Consider the following 18,185-nt stretch of genomic DNA (forward strand, 5'->3'; position numbering starts at 1 on the left):
TTAACAGCTCATAATGCAGTCTTCATAATGACATTGTAAGGATACTCATTTTCTCAAGGTGGTTCATGTGTTTTTCCTGCTGGATCAGACCTGTTTAACGTCTGCCGTGTCACTTCGGCGCGGTTTGATGGACAGCCCCATAATAGCTTCGCTGAGGCTAATGGACTATGTGTCATTTCTTTTCTGTTCAGCCATTTTGTTCGCTGCACCTACAACTGCAGATGTCAGAAAATCCCTACCTGTCCGGCAGCATTACCAGCAAGAACTCTGTGCCTGGAGTTATTGTCGCTACAGGTAATTTGTGTGTGTGTGCGTGTGTGTGTGTGTCTGTGTGTGTGTGAGAGAGAGAGAGAGAGAGAGAGAGAGAGAGAGAGAGAGAGAGATCAAAACATATCAGATAATGTCAGGTAACACACTCTTCTCAGTGATCAGTCAAACAAGGCAAAGCAGTAAGACACTACCATTATTACAAACTGTTCACGTTGTTGTCAAAACCTGTATCAAGTACAAGATATTAAATTTTTAGGAGATTGGATAAGAGATAATATACATAAAGACAGTGAAAATCAGAGTTTCAAACACTAGGTTAAAATAACAAAAAATTCTAAAAAGCTATAAGGAAAATGAGACCATAACCATGCAGTACGCCACCAAAACAGTACATAAAGCTTTCATCTTTGAGAGGAAGTAAACCATGTCATTTCCAGAAAATTACAAGCAGACAATCCACTGTCAGAGCAAAGTGTGCAACGCACACATTAGTGCACCAATGCCAGTGTACTGTACTTGATCTTCTAAAGCATGAAATTCACACGTCACTACACTCAGTCTCAGCCAAAGACACTCTGCCCACAAGCTGTTTAAGTTAGCCTCACAGTCAGGATTCTGCTAGTTGCTTTCTTATTTGCCTCCTTCTACACATCATGCCAAAATAGCAAACTTGTGATTGGTCCTTTTTGTGTCAGTCAAATTTTCTGGAGTAGTAGCCTCAATGTCTGTTTTAAAAACAAACTGTCTCAGTCAGGTATGCTAGGCTTTCTCTCACTCTGCTTATGAGTTTAAGGTTGAAAAGCATGAAATGGGGTGAGGATATTGCTGCTCTGTAGGTGGGTATTATTGACTTATTTTGCTGTTTCGAATTACTTAAGATGGAAGATCTCCAGATTCGGGACATGGCTAACCGCATTACTGAAAGTGCTACAAAAATAAACGACTTGAGTTACAAATGAGTTTCTGTGGTAATTCAAATGGTAAATTAAAACTCACAGAGAAGTTAAACTTCAGGCACATAGAAACAGTAATTTTTTTTCCTACAATGCCACCTTAACAGATGCAGAGCTTCTGAATGTAAACAAACCTGACAGAACAGCATTTCCCCCCACAATTTACCCACAATCATAGACATATGCTTTACGTAAGAAAGGTACCAGAGTGCCCCCTCCAGGGTGTGTTCCCGCCTTGCGTCCAATGATTCCAGGTAGGCTCTGGACCCACCGTGACCCTGAAATGGATAAACAGTTTCAGATAATGGATGGATGGAGGTACCAGAGTCTGGTAATGCAAGCCTGCACTCTTTAAATTAAAGGTTATGTGAGTGTTGCCATAGAAAAACTTCTTTTGGTTCCATAAAGAACCATTTTTGTGAATACATTTAATTGCTTAAAGAACCTTAAGATCGAGTGACTAATTTTTCAATCTTTAAACTGTGCTTTACACTCAAACATTTTGTGGAACTGAAAGTTGTTTTTCAATGGCATCACTCTAAGTACACATTGTAGCACCTGTATTTTTAAAAGTGTACAATACCTCTACATGCAAACATCTTAATCTTAACCCTAGCCCTAACTCTACAATCTCTTTCAACTGACAGACAAACGAGATTAAAAGTGTGTATTATTTTTATTTTTGTGGTTTTGCTATTTCAAGTGACCACACCAGTTATCCATATGCACAGTTTAGGGCCCGTCTACATCTCTTTTTGCTTTGTGAGTACTTTGTTCCTTTAGGCCAGTACTGAGGTAGCTTGCTTACAAATTGCAACAACATGGACGGCGTTCAGATCACAAATCTTCCAGACCATCCTTTCCGCAAGGAATGTCTAGTGTGACTGCAGCTTTAGTCAATAACTGTGTTAGGCCTTTATTTCCTAAGCCTCTGCAATGAGTACGTGCTCCAGTGTGTATGTACTTGTGCGCAATCAATTACCTAAACAAATCCTGTTAAGCTGTTGGAAAACACATCTGAATGGCAGTACTTGGAGCTGTGGTTGTCCCACTCATCTGATGTTTGCTCACGTAAGCATCAGTCACGCCAGTAGCATTCAGCAAGACTTCAAATCCGTCAGAGCCAAGGCGAGCATTTACAGTAACTTGGCCCCAATTCCTCTCAATTGTGTGGGGATAGACGACAGTAAGAAGAGTTGCTTGAGGCGTGTGAGACACCAGAGACTGTGTTTGTGTGTGCATATTTCATCATGACAGAGGATCACTCTTAGTTGGGAAAAAGGTTCAGAGCTGAATGAGGACACATGACACAACACATTATGACTGCAATGGGATATCAGGTCATGGACTTGTGCCCTGGTAGAACACACACATACATGCACTCGCATACATACGCACAGCAGCTCCAGAGCTTGAGAGTCATCTGTGTCACTGCTTATGAACATGACAAACTTAATTTGTTTCAGCTGGGAGTGTTCCAGTGTGTGGGAGGATATGTAAGATTCTGAGTAAATTATGCAAAAGGTGAACTAGGCCAGTGAGACACACTGTAAAGCAGTCTTAATTCCAGCTGCAACTTCAGGTCCAGAACTCTGGATCTGGTGCACATTTGCTATGGAAATTAAGTAAATGATGGTTGATTTCAACTGACCTGTCCATGCTCTGCACATTCTGTAAGGAATGTTGTACTTCACAAATCCCATTCAATATAGTGAGACATTACTGCACACAAATGAAGTTAAATAGTTTGCAAAATAAAAAAAAAATAAATACAAATATCATCTACAACTACAAAAACATGAGTTGTACACTTGCCCTAGAGGATATCAAAAAATAAGGTTATAGTAATAAAGTAGATCAGGGAATGAGTGTAACTATGACAGCACAACCAGAACATTACTATTGCTTCCGCCCAGCAACCATTCCAGTACTGTGTATATGAACCCTTTTCAGTCTATACCACACAAAATTTAATCGTATTGACTGTCAAAGAAATGTCCTATTCAGAAGCTCTCTGAACACCTTCAAATTTCCAACAATCAAAGCCAGACAATAACAAATGCTCCATATGAAATAAACTGTTTATACTCACCAAAGAAAGTCAGGAGCATGTGAAGAAAGAAGCATTTCAAATTCATGGACCAAGAAAGTCCAGCACCCCTCTGGAGTAGTAAGCTGAGGACCCTGTTTCAAGTATTCCATCTTAAACTTCAGAAGAAAATGGCTTTCTTGGGTTCAGACCTCCATACTCCAATGTAGGAAAAGAGTTGTTCCCTGTTTGAAAAGAAGTCTGAAAACTTCCTTGAAACTTCCCAACTTCAATAATTTGGCAACTTCTCCCCTAACACTCCACCTCCTGATGTAAAACAGATCCTCTTTATTCCCTCCATGTCTTATATCAGATTTTTGGGAGGATGGAGTCCAGTAAGGGACAAAAGGCAAATGAGAAATTCTACTAGTGGTTCATAAAAGTCAACAAAACATTTACTAATTTCATTCAGAAACATTCTCTCTGTAATATAGAAATCAGACGAAATGTTCTAAATATATGTGAATGGAACTTCTATAACATATATTTTATTATGAATCCTAAAATGATCTTGACTTAGATTTAGGGTCTTAAAACTGCATTAATAAATAATAACTTTAAAAAAAGTTAAACAAAATTTACTATATGTTGTACCTCATTATAAAATGGTAAAACACAATGCTAGCTTTCTGGTCATGGCATTATATCATACACCAAGCATGTTGTTACTCTGATTTAATAAAGCTCTGTCCACTAAGCTCTGTCCACTATAAAATCACCAAACAAAGATGTTCACTTCATAATTAGACATTCATTCATTTTCTATAACCACTTTGGGATGGGTCTGTAACCTATTCAATAGGCACAGGACAAGAACACACCTTGAACTGTTGCACACTGGTGCGCACTTATTGATGTGTTTGAGATTGTGGGAGGAATCCAGAGCTCCCAGAGGAAATCCATGCCGACACAGGGAGAACACACCAAACTCCAGGACCCCTGGTGCCACTGTGCAACCCTAATTTGAATTTAGATACTGTGTTGTGCAGAAAATTGTACAATTTCTTATTAGAACTAATGATATTTTGAATGATTTCATTTGTGAACTGTGCCTTCAGTCACATGAAGCTATTTTGTCACCACTGAAATCTCCATAAAATAAAATCTCTTTGCATTGAAATGCATGGATTATCTTAAATAAAATATGTTTCACTTTTAAAGTTTTAATTTTTGAGAGGTTTTTTTACCCAGATGCAACCATATGAGTCAGGCACAGTTGGAGAATAGCTTGAGGCCCTTCATACTTTAGTTAGACATGGGTGGTTAATTTTAAACTGATCACACAATGTGGCCAAACAACACAATCAACTCTAAATTGTTCTGAAAACCTCTAAATCTCACAGTGGGCACAGTCGCTAAGAGAACTGTTAGTTTACTCTTTACTAATCTTGTGTTATTGTGCCTATTAGTTTTATGATGTTCTCCTTTTACAATTACATGTTGTTGGCTTGACTTCCCTCCTTAGGAAATATTGGCTCTGAGCTTTCCTACAGTAACGTAGGCATGTTCGTATCATCAGATGCTGGAAATAACTGGAGACAGGTATGGCATGTTCATGTCTAACTGTTATCTCCTGATGTTTTGGCTAATTAGCTTTGAATTAGCAATATGCCACTGCTAATATTGTTTGTGTATTCAATCTGAGAGTTTGCAAATTACATACCGTCTACAGTATAACAACTCATTATTGTTTGCAATCCATTTTATACAGGACTTTGTAAAAGAGAGGTTACTATTTACACTCTTTGGCATTCTCCCTGATTTAGCATACGTTTAGCTTATTTGCTATTAATCTAGGCCCTTGCGGGCTTAATCAGCTGTGTAAAGGTACAGGAATATGAAAACAATGTGCAGTGCAAAGTGACCAAACTTTTCTGATGTGTCATTTTATTGTCAGTAAAAACCATTCATTACCATTCCTGGTATTTCTGTAGATTAGCATCAGATATCTGCACAATATGTTTTCAAACCTGATCTAGATAGGACTTGTATATAAACACACTTTGAGTTTCCACCTCTTCCTGCAGATATTTGATGAAGAACACAACGTGTGGTTCCTTGATAAAGGAGGAGCTCTCCTCGCTGTCAAACAGCCCACAGTCCCCACCAGGCATCTCTGGTATGTGCAAATGAGCCATTTCTTGAAGCAACAGACTGCTGAATCTGATTCGTTTCAGTGGCTGAAAATCTCATTTCCCCACATTCAGCTATATTTTTTCGAGCTCTACACACTTTGGAAACAGTCCTTCAAGTGGAGTTACGTAATGGCAACATTTTGGAAGTAGTACCCGCCAAATTCAAGCCCACCTCTGAGCTCCCTCCACCCATTTTCTTCTCATGTTCACCTATCCAAGGGTGAACTCCTGTCCTGAACTCCTGCCCAAAAAAAAAAAAAAAAACCTGAGTTTGCCTCCCCATTTCAGTCCATAATAGAAAAGGTTAGATTTAGTAAAGCCAATGGTAATAGAACTGCCTGGTTATGTAGTTCCACCAATAATAAAATGGGGGCAGTGTTCATAAAGTTTTAGGACACCTACCTACATAAACCAAAAATTACAAAAAGTCATTCCACTAGGCATTGTCTGTTGTCTGTCTATTTCAGCTTTGTTGTTGAGTTGATATACCTACTGTTTCAGAATAATATGTACCTGAATTCTGTGTTCAGGTGGAGATCCACCTATTAAGGTTAAGAAGTTAAAGGGTCATTTTATATTATCCAACGTCAGTACTTTAATTTATCAAAAACTGAACGGCAACGGAATCTTACCAAAATGTTCCACAAACAAATGCTCTAAACAAAGTTGTCCACAAAGTGCTCTGTCTCCTAGAGCCTGAGGAACGTCTGACAGAACGCAGACAAAAGGGTTAACAGATTTGTAATAAGGGTGAACACAGCTGTCAATCACTAAATCTGTAAGAGGCCTGGAAAAAAAGGAAAGACAGTGTCCATTAAAAAAAGGGAAATCTAGTGAACATGGAATGCTGGAAAACATTCCATATTAAAGCTTCCCATTTATCCCCTTGAGTTATCACACTGGTTTCTCTCTTCAAATTGGAGCTCCCTATAGCTCACTGCTTCACTGCTGTTTAATCCTCCTGTCCTTTTGTGCTTTCTATTTTTTATTTATTTTTTTTTCCCCTGCCGCTCCTGTTATCGCCCGGAGCATTCCGGCATTAGTTTTGGGATCGCTGGAGTGTGCAATCTTCATTTCTGTTTCTCTTAAGCAAGCAGAGCGAGCCGCAAGACCACCAGTTCCTGTCTGCTGTAAGAAATCGTCTCTGGTGCGATCTCAAATACACTGAGGGTGTGCTGTAATGGATGTGTGTTAGCACCTTGTTTCGCACTCACTCTCTCTCTCTCTCTCTCTCTCTCTCTCTCTCTCTCTCTCTTTCCTTTTATGCTTTTGGCCCATTGAAGTAACAAGATAGTTTAAGTGTCGTTCTTTTGGTCTGAGGTGTTGTTTCAACTTTGACACATGAGCGAGTATCTGTTAGCGCCTCTGAGCTGGAACTGATAAGCTTTCAAGTGCAACTTCAAGTTGCTCATCGCTGTCTTTTCAACTGAAGTCAAATCCCAAAGGACAAAAATTGGTGAGCGCTTTCTAATTAGGTTAATACTGATCTTGTGGGAACCTCACATGTACTTCCTACTATCTTCGTGTACAAGATGGCGGGAAGGTTCACAAGATGGTGGGAACTGTGGACATATGTTCACCCAACATCTTCTCTCCTGGCATGGATAGGTGTTAGAGGATGTTAGAACTCGATTAGAACATATCTGACCTTTCAGATACTTCTCAGAGATCTCTGATCAGATGATTTGAATAGTTTTACAAAGTCTAATAAAAGTAGGGCTAATCCAAAGGGCAAAATGAGTTTGTGTTTTGGGTGTATGTTTTCCTCACCTGCACCTCTTTTGTTCTAGTATACAGAGACACCTTCCCATTCTTTCCCTCCACATTTGTTTACCTGCTTTCAAATTTGAGCCTCTTTCAACTTTTTTTTTCTTCTTCTTCTTATTTTTTTATTATTATTTTTTTTTTTTTGGTTTGTTTTTCAGTAAAATCTTTCATGTAACTTTGCCTCTCCTGCTTTGATCACAAGCTTTTTTCTTCTTTTCCCTCAAGCTAAATAGACTAATTATCTGTTATTTAGTGCGTTGAATGTGTGTGTGATCTGCTAAACTGGAAGCGATGGAAAATGGTGTTATCCTGGTGTCGGGCCCAGTCAATAAAGCTTAATGTCAATAGTAATGTGGTCCTGATTAAGCTCTGCCAGAATATTCGATATACAACCATTATTAAAAATGACACAGAACATATTTTAACACTTTTATGTGTTCTTCTGACTTTTCAAAATTCAGAGTTAGCATATGACAAAACTCCTTAAGAGATGTTTTCTTTCTTCAAAGCAAGACTGCTTAAAATAAGTATGTAATCAAACACAGTAACGTATCTCCTCTTGTACATATTAACAACTGTGGTATAAATTAAAAGTGAGAATAAGTTGTTATTCTGTTTGCAATGAGCTGCAATAAGAAATGATTCATGTGGAATTCATGTGCTCTGCCTTTCCTGCTTTGATGGGGACGTTGTATTTTTTAAATTTTTTTAATTTATTTTATTTTTTTTATTTTTCATTTCCCCCTTGGGCTAAATAAACTAATTATATGTGATATGTGTAGTGTGTGATCTCCTAAACTGGGTTTGATTGTGAGAAGTGAGGGGAGGGGTTTTCTTCTGATGTCAACTCCAGTGATTGAGGTTTAACCCTTTATTCACTGTTAAACTACAGATTTTTTCTTCAGATATTCATTTAACATGTTATTATAAAATCAGGTTTACACTGACCATGGTCAGATTCACACGGACCATACTCAAATTTACACTTTTCAAGCTCAGAAAACCTTATAGTGGTCATGCTTGGATTTATAACACCATTAATATCTGCTTCCACTCCTCATAACTTGTGGCTTTTGAACCAGAGGGCATTTTTGAACCAGGCTGGAGTTCTCAAACAATGAAAATGAAATTTCTAACTGGCTCAGGACGTATGGCAGTGATCCTTATCTGCATTATGGAGGGCAGTGATTGTCAGCACTATGTTACCCCTGACACTACATGTCTACCACTTTAGCACAGTAGTCCTGCACTTACTGTGTGAAGAGGTTATGGGCTTAAATCTGTTTATGGATTGGTCATTTCAGGATCAGCTTTGATGAGGGAAGACAGTGGACACGCCATAGTTTCTCTGCAATGCCGCTGTTTGTGGATGGCGTTTTGGTGGAGCCAGGGATGGACAATCAAATTCTCACGTGAGTGTGTGAACGACTGGCTTGTTGTTCTTTTCTCCAGTGATACACTCACACAAACTCTCTCTCTCTCTCTCTCTCTCTCTCTCTCTCTCTCTCTCTCTCTCTCTCACACACACACACACACACTTTTACAAAGGCTCATATTCCACTGACAAGCTCAGATTAATCGAAAGCGTCTTCCACATGGCAGACGTCTCCTAATGCTCCATTAACAGTGAAAGGTTAATTAATCTTTGCATGACAAACTTGACCCATTTAACTGACAACAATAGTTATGAGTTGCTCTTTCTGAGGGAGTTCAAGTGGTTCAAAGCTGTCATAAACTTCCCTTTTCAGACATTATCCTATTAGTGCCATTCACCTGAGACTCTCCAGGACATCACTTGTTATAAAAGCTGTGCTTTGATCAAACCCTCACACCTATTGGTGCATCTACAGGTTTTTTGGACACCTCAGCGATCGGTCAGAATGGCAGCTGATCAAAATCGACTACAAGTCCTTGTTCACCAAGCGGTGCACGGAAGGGGACTTTCAAACCTGGCATCTGCATAACCAGGTAAACAAAAAATACATTTACAGCACACTTACCATTTTTATGAACAAGGCACAATGAATATAATAATAATAATAATAATAATAATAATAATAATAACTGAATGAACAGCAAACTTAAGTTATTATTTTACATGCAGACTAGGCCAGCAATTTTACATGAATTAAATTCACTGACATTGATATGTGAACTTAATTTTATCAAAAAGAAAAAAATAAATAAATAATAAAAGAAATAAAAAACAATTCACCATATTTTGTATGTGATTTTAAGGTATTTATTTATGCAGACTATTGTTAATAAATATATTTCTAAGCTGCAAGCTCCTCTACCTGCAAGACATTTTGTCATTATTTATTCAAATTCAGTTATATTTCTTTATTTGCTTGTTTGTTCATGTATTTATTTATTACAAAAATATATTTTGCAAATTTTGTACACCAACACGTCTAAAGATCTACATGCACTTGTTCTCTCATTTGCTTAGTTTTGGTGGTAACTTGTTTGTTGAAATATTTATTCCTACTCAGATTTTACACAGTTTTATATAATTGATTTTACAACTTAAAGTCGGATGTGACAATAGATACAATATAACTTATAGTAAAGATAGATGAATAGATAAATACTATTTTTATTTAATTAATATTTTTATTGTTGGGCGGCGCGGTGGTGCAGCAGGTAGGTGTCACAGTCACACAGCTCCAGGTACCTGGAGGTTGTGGGTTCGAGTCCTGCTCCGGGTGACTGTCTGTGAGGAGTGTGGTGTGTTCTCCCTGTGTCTGCATGGGTTTCCTCCGGGTGACTGTCTGTGAGGAGTGTGATGTGTTCTCCCTGTGTCTGAGTGGGTTTCCTCCGAGTGACTGTCTGTGAGGAGTGTGGTGTGTTCTCTCTGTGTCTGCGTGGGTTTCCTCCGGGTGACTGTCTATGAGGAGTGTGATGTGTTCTCCCTGTGTCTGGGTGGGTTTCCTCCCACAGTCCAAAAACACATGTTGGTAGGTGGATTGGTGACTCAAAAGTGTCCGTAGGTGTGAGTGTGTGAGTGAATGTGCGAGTGTGTGTGTGTTGCCCTGTGAAGGACTGCCCCCACCTCAGGGTGTATTCCCACCTTGCGCCCAATGATTCCAGGTAGGCTCTGGACCCACCGCTACCCCCAACTGGATAAGGGTTACAGATAATGAATGAATTAATTAATTAATATTTATTGTTACACATATGGATAAGTGTATAACATGCATAAGGGAATAAACTATTATTAATCTATTACATGAAAATATAATAAAATGCAACTGATGTGTAAATAGTAAATTCCTTTTTATGTAGCGTTTTCTTTTTTAAAAAAGAAATTGAACATATTTAATGTAAATAACATAGATATTCTCTACTAATATGCTACTTTCAAATACCATAAAACACTATGGCCAGTCCAATAGGCTGTATTATGACATCTATGTTCTGTTTGTAAGAGCAGATCTGCCAGATGTTCCCCACCTCTTATCTATTAGTAAAACCCAGCCAAAGGATGTCCATAGACCATGAGTTTCAGTTGATTCCTGCTGAGAGATGGCAATATCTTCAATAATGTAACTGATAAATGTGCTGATCAAAGCACTGCTTGAGCCTCTGTGAGTGATGCATCTGTTAGTCAATTACAGGTTTCCAGTGGCGCTGCAGTAATCTCCTATAATTGCCTGGTATTATGCATTTTGCCGTAATTTTTGACATTCTTGTCTTTTCTTGAGGGGGAGCCATGCGTGATGGGCCAAAAGCAGATCTACATGAAGCGCCGGCCAGGGGTTTACTGCATGCTGGGAAAGGACTCATCCAGGATCCTGTCAGCGGAGCCCTGTATATGTAGAGCTCATGACTTTGAGTGGTGAGTGAAAATTCATTTTAAAAAAGCACATTCCACAAGATTGAATGGTTTCTCTCTGATGCTCAGCACTGTTATTAGCCTGAAGATATAATATTATATATATATATATATATATATATATATATATATATATATATATATATATATATATATATATATATATATATGCAGCCATATTTGAAACCTCAGCTATATCCTTCAGTGAAGCCATCCAGAGCTGACAAGTTGGGCCAGAGAGAGAGAGAGAGAGAGAGAGATGTTGTATTGATTTTATTGCATACAGAGGCCACTGTTAAAATCACCCACCTGAACCTTAACAGAACTTTAATCATAAGTCAATCCTATCATAAAGTTTAATAGGTAAACTGTCAAATCTGGCACTTTGTATTTCCCAGAATGCCAGTATTTTTGAATGATGTATACCCTGACTTTAGACTGACTACTAAAGCCATTTGTTTCACAGAATTGGGAACTGACCAGTACAATCCTTATTACACACTTACAACATAGTAATCATTGTTTCTATTGCCCAGTTCTCAATAGTGTCAGCATTAGAAATAAATCCAAGGTTCAGGAAAAAATTAGTTGGAGTTGGAGTTAAGGTTATGTTTAAGTTTTCAATCAAGGTTAATGTTATAGTGATTGTAATGCTAAAGGTATATAATTAAAATATTAAATATGTTATAAATACATATTTACAAATAAATATTTATTTACATGTTTAAAAAAGAGGGTTCTTTAAAGTTTCGCTAGTAAAGAATTTTTAAAGAACTCTCTATATTTAAGAGTGATAGACCTAGAGCCAAGACTTGGTTAATATGTACAAATACTAACTAAGAACTGATGTATATTTATGTTTTTAAAAAAGTATCATTGCCTCACTTTTTACACATACTTTCCTTTCCTATCCTAGATTATTTTCACATTAATTGAAACAGCAATAAAATATTTTTAAAAAAATCTTTGCACAATAAGTAATAAAGATTATAAACAACTTCTAATGGCATCTACATAAAATACGCTGCACTATTGAATATGTTTACAGCTGTATAGGTTTTCCCATTTGAAATGTCTTCAATGGTAAACTGTAAAACTCATTATCATGCATCAAAGCCTTCACAAAGATTCATTTCTCCCAAAATTGTAAAAGTGTAACATGCTCTCGTTTCTGTGTCAGTCTCTTTGGTGGACAGAAGGAATATTTTTGGTGTGAATTTGTGCATGATGAGCTCTGGCAACATCTGTGACAATGTGTAAAGACGAGTCGCTAAACAGATTTAATTTGTATGCAAATTTCTCTTGGTTGTGTGTTTTTTCTGTTTTTATTTATTTATTATTATTTTTAATTTATCTGTAAATGACAGCATAGAGCAAAGCTTTGGTATATTTTTAATGTTAATTCTTTCCATGGAAGGTCAAGCTGCAGCAGTTTAATTTGAATCCATTAGCTTCTCTGCCAGTATGTTTTTTCCCCACTACGTTAACCCCCTCCCCTCTTCCTCCCCGCCAAACTGGCTGGATTGATACAACTCATCAATACGTGTCTCGTGTTTTATGATGGAAACATGTGGTTTGAAAGCAACCCAGTTTTGTTGGCATTTCCAATTAAACTGGACAGAACTTTTAATTGACTTTGAAGTGGATAAAAGGCAATCGGTGAAACATTAATAGCCATAATTATTCTGATGGACACAGCGTAATGTCAGTTTCCAGCTTAATAGCCCAGATAGATTGAGCTCTTTCTGCAATATTCAGCAGGCTGGTAAACATGTATTTGGCTTAGATTTGTTTTGAATGCAAATTGTTTTGGGAAACAGAGAGGTTTCATTTTCTCGTTATTATCAGTTCAATGAAAAGTCTAGCATTGTTTTTCTCACCCACCACAGAAATTGTGTTAAACCTAATAGTCTGATTGTGTGGGTTTCAGCATGACATGATGGCTGAAAACGAGTATTGTACCTTAGCTCACAATGTACCAGGACCTTACAGTGTATTTATTTCCATCGATTGCATTCTCCTTTGTTAAACCCACAGACGTCTTCTCAGTACCCTGCATCTTATTCAGGAGAATGGTTATATTCTATGGTTCACTTGGAAAAATGATGGTTCTGAAATGGATTTTGGCATGGATCGTATGATTCTACCAATGAACATCAATTTTTGGACACAAGTAAATAATTTTATACATGCCATTGCTGAGATAAGTTTTTTCATTTGTACGTTTTGAAATATTCTTCACATTCGCACTGAACACTTCATTCAGCAATTGCATTTTGATGAATCCATCTATAGAAAAGTTCTTTACAGGTTCATTTATTGAGTTCAGTGTACAATTCATGAAAAAAATATGTACCTGTAAAGGACATTGTTTTTCTTATGTTGTACATTTTAAATTGTTTATCAATGTATATCTTATATTACCTTTGTAATTACACAATAAGAAGACATGTAACACCAATGTAAATACTGGGGATGGATTTACTGTAACAGATAAAGGTGGTGAATATCATGTTAATGCAAAGGTGTACCTACTTCAGTGTTCACTCATGTCATTAAAAAAGTGATACATAATTACACATAATTAATCAGTACAAAACCAGTGGATACACATGTATTTACATGAGCCGCACTACAGAAATCCATCTTAAAAATGTAATACATCGGCAGTAGTTACATTTTTGTTACATGATTATCAAAGTCAAACAAAATATAAAGTGTAGTTGCCAGTAGAAAAATATGGTTAATTAAATAAACTGCAAAACTAAAACATCTTTAATGTGTTATATAAATATACCATTTGAAAATCACTATGAGAGTGTTTTATCCAGCAGTAAACAGGGCTCATCACTATCTTTAGACTTTAGCCTAGTTGTGCTAGAGATTTATTCTCTGAGTGGACAACAAAGTCCTTATGTAACTCTCTATGGATAATAGCATATGCTAAACACTGCAAAAGTCTGGTTCTTTTGCTTTGAAATTTAGAGGTAATACAAATGGCAGCTAGTGATTTCAAGTACAGTTTTAAACATAAAGGTGCTACAAAGGTTTCTTTTGAGCGACGCCATAGAGGAACCACTTTAGGTCCCATAAATAACCACATTTGTTTAAGATATGTGCGTGTGAAGACGATCCATCGCTTAAGATTTGTTAATCATTTAAACATATTAGCAACAATAGAACCTTTATTTTAACAGTGTATGTACAAACTGTAAAAAAACAAAGACCAAGAAATACATGCAAGATTTATAATATTCTACATTGTTTACTTCACTGAGATGTAGAACTCCGGTGTCCTCTATATGGCTTAACTCAAGAAAAGCCGGGTAATAAGTTTACTTACAATGTGTATTTAGTTTCACAGTCCCCAAAGGAGTGATGATGCAGGAAGCGAGTGCAGAGGTGATTTATTTAGAAACAAAGACATAGAGAAAATTGAGGACAGTGAACTAAATGTAACACAGAGAAAAAACTTCAAGAAAAAATGAAATAAAAGGAAAACTAGGGTGAGGAATGCTTTAAAGCTTTAAAATCAGAACACGAATGAGCAAACCTCCAAGACAAACAATGACTGACAAACTCAGGGACAAAAATGGATGTTTAATTAATTTTATTGGGACACTACTCCTACACAATTGTGAAATGTCTCCCAGCAAGTGACACTCCACACGTGCAGAGAGGGACAATAGCAGAAACACAAGGAATGGAGGGGTGGAGAGAGGGACCAAAACAAAACTGAGAAATCTGAAATGTTCTATAAATGTGGTCTACTGAGTGTAAAATGAGGGAGTGATGTGAGAAGTGAGTCGTGCCTGAAATTCCTCGTTTTGGACATTTTTTGGAAGGCATCATAGGTCCCTTTTGTTTCACTTTAAATTCCTAAGAATCCTGTGCATCAGCTTGGTCAGCAGCGCTTATCAGAAGAAAAGGGCAGTGAACTGGACCAAGCTGAGTTTCTGCCCAAGTTAGGTTTATCTTAATATATTATTTCTGATCAGAAATGACCAGAATCATCACAGATTCTCATTCTGTTATCTCCAACAGTTACAATTATTCTGACTAGTGAAGTTTAGCCTCTGTGATTTGCTCACAGGAACCTAGTAAATCACAGACTCATGGGACAGCTTGGGCAGAAAGTCATTGACAGTGTTCCCTCCTACACTGGACACATCAATGGATAGGGCAAAGGAAAATAGGAACATTAAGCACGTGCAAGGGGGAAGCACTTTGAAAAGAGGCAGAAAGTAATGGTCTAATTTTTCACTGTTACTCTGAGCAGCACTCATGGATGAGCAGATGAGTTTAGTGATGTATGGATTAATGCAGGAAAAATACAGGTCTATAAATGTCTGTGTGTAGGTGTAAAATACTGTCATGCATTAATATAAACCCCTTTACATCTGTTAATCCATCATTAAAAGTGGATATAGGTTACAGAGCAGGGTTGGAGACTGTAGATTATGTTTCTGAATATAGCGAAGCTTTAGATTAAATGTTTGGACTATTCTCTGAGGATTTGATGGCATTCTGAGATAAAGATATATAGTACATGTTGATGCAGGTAAATAATGAAGTGTGTGTGTTGTTGTAGTGATTATGGCTATGAAAGGAGAGGAGATGGGAACTGCTTGCCTGCGTTCTGGTTCAACCCATCTACAGTGTCACGCAGTTGCAGCCATGGCCAAAACTACCTGAACAGCACAGGGTGAGTATTACACTTATATGTGTGGAGAATCCCTACAATTTTGGAAGTAGGATTTTATTCATTTTTCCTGGTTGTGTTTTCTCAAAAACAGGGCCAGGGTTAATCCCTGCTTTGAGTTCCACCTTCACAGTGTTGGATTAGTTTAAGAATTTAACATTTTCCTCACTGTTTTTTTAATTTTAGATCATGTCTGTCCTTACAAGATTATTTATTTAGTCATTCTGAGTGTTTTTGATATCTGATATTTTTTGAACTTCTTACATACAAACTCATGCGTAATGTATGAAATATAGTCTACACATCAAAGATGTACACATGGATTTCTGATGCCTATCCAGCATGAAAAATCATACTTAACCCTGCACCGTAATTCTAAACATGGCTCTAACATAAACACTATATACCTAACCCTAACCTTAACCTCAACCCTAATCTGGTTCTGTAATTATATCTTTAGATGCAAAGTGATTATAAAATAATTATGAATCTTAACAAAATATAAGTTGTATTACTGTATTCTGATATTTGAAGGCATTTTTTGATGTGTAACATCTACAAACCTAAACATAAACATTCACAGATATAATGCAACCACAGTCCCTTTGTTTATTTGCTAATTTCAGTGAATCTGTTGCTTATACGCATGCAGGATTTCAACATATTTAGGATTGTTTTACAGCATTTTAGAATAATTTGTAAGTTGCTTGCATTTTGTTTACTATGTGACGCACTTACTGTTATCTATGGATGAGTCAGTGATTCAGTTATGATGACTACTGTCATTACAGACCTCTTGCTCCCCATTGAAAATGTAATATGGATTCTCCTTCTATTAGGGATGTGCTACCTGTCTTCATACGCGCTTTAGAAAGTGAGCTTGCTTATGTTTTCGTATAATAGCAAAGGGTTTATTGTGGAATTAGAGATATTCACTGTGCTGTCAGTTAAAATCACTCTATCCAAACTATTAAGTGAGTCATGATTTACTTTAAATGTAGGCATATGTGCTTTAACCCACTGCTCTGATGTAATGATATACAGCTGGCATACTGTGTGCACTGCCATTTAATGCAACACCTGTCTCTGTGCCTGACACTTGTAATCCATGTAATCCATAGAACTGGGCCAGTTGTGGTGTTGTAGATTTTATGATAGCACTGTGCTCTATAAAGGTATAATATGACAGGGAATGAGCACAAGAACACATAAAACACATGAAAACATTGAGTGGTCCAAAATTAATTGAGAGAAATTGTTTGTTATTTGGTAACGTGTAAAGTTAATATTACATTAATACTGCTAGAGTTGTGTTAATGATCACAGGTAATACTGCATCTAAATCCTAATATATTTCATATGAATTATCACACTGTATTATTAGGTTTATTACCCCAACCAATGCAGTAGTTCTGCTGAAATTAATTTATTAATTATGGATTTTGAGGGTAATAACCTGAATAAAAAAATATATATATATGCAACTGCTGAATAATAATTTAACAATTAGAAAACAAATATGTAATGTTTGAGTAAATACAATAAGTTATTATATAATAAGTAAAGAACGGGAATTAGCATAAATATGATATTTAAATCTATATTTTCATGCACTGTGATGGACTGGATCCCTATCCAGGGTGTGTTCCTGCTTTGTGCTCAACAATACTCGGTCGGCTCTAGGTCCACTACAACCCTGAACAGGATGACATTGTTACAGAAAATGAATGAATGAATGAACGAATAAATGAACATGTTCAAGTCTGTACTTCCAGATATTCAGTGTGTTACAATGTCAACAAATACAGACTATAAAGAACAATAACAGGTCAACAACTGCATACACAACAAATAATTTAATCAAATTCAAATCATATAAACATATGTCCTATTTTTCCCAAAATACACTTTGAATGTAAGTATTACAACTGAAACATTTCCAGTACAAACACAACAGAGATGATGACAATACCTCTCTTGTATTGGTTAGTTACCGTAAAGTGGCAGCCAATAACTGCACCAAAGGGGTGAAGGAGATGTACACACCTAGGAAACAGCAATGTCCAAATCGGCCCCCACGAGGTCTACACTTGGCAACCCGGGACAACAAGCTGACCGCAAACCTGGGCAGCAACGTCACATTCCTAGTGCAGCTGGAAGAGGTATGTATAATCAAACTGGATGTCCATGGTGTACAATGAGCAGAAATCTAATGAATATAAAATATTAATTCATGCGAAACAAGAATTTCACGATAAGAACTGGCACTCTTTAATCAAACAGCAACATGACAACTGACATTTGTTGGAATGCACATTGTCTACATAGGTGCCATTTGCCTTTAGTAAATTTACTAGACTTACATTTACTAGAAAATCACAATATAGCCTAGTTTTTTCTGACAGTGTTTGTTAAAATACATTGCAATTTG

The 18,185-nt window shown here is 36.9% G+C and overlaps 1 protein-coding gene across 1 annotated transcript in view; it reads left to right on the forward strand.

Moving 5' to 3' along the window:
* Positions 1-18,185, forward strand: part of sorcs3a (sortilin related VPS10 domain containing receptor 3a) — a 309,782-nt gene that overhangs the window by 256,759 nt on the left and 34,838 nt on the right. Inside the window, exons 11-18 of the mRNA XM_066658235.1 lie at positions 192-294; positions 4,778-4,854; positions 5,340-5,431; positions 8,519-8,626; positions 9,065-9,182; positions 10,922-11,055; positions 15,644-15,757; positions 17,745-17,916. Coding sequence (XP_066514332.1) covers positions 192-294; positions 4,778-4,854; positions 5,340-5,431; positions 8,519-8,626; positions 9,065-9,182; positions 10,922-11,055; positions 15,644-15,757; positions 17,745-17,916 — 918 coding nt within the window. The remainder of the gene's footprint in view (positions 1-191; positions 295-4,777; positions 4,855-5,339; positions 5,432-8,518; positions 8,627-9,064; positions 9,183-10,921; positions 11,056-15,643; positions 15,758-17,744; positions 17,917-18,185) is intronic.

This window comes from Hoplias malabaricus, chromosome 2 (genome assembly GCF_029633855.1).
Source record: "Hoplias malabaricus isolate fHopMal1 chromosome 2, fHopMal1.hap1, whole genome shotgun sequence".
Lineage (NCBI taxonomy): Eukaryota > Metazoa > Chordata > Actinopteri > Characiformes > Erythrinidae > Hoplias > Hoplias malabaricus.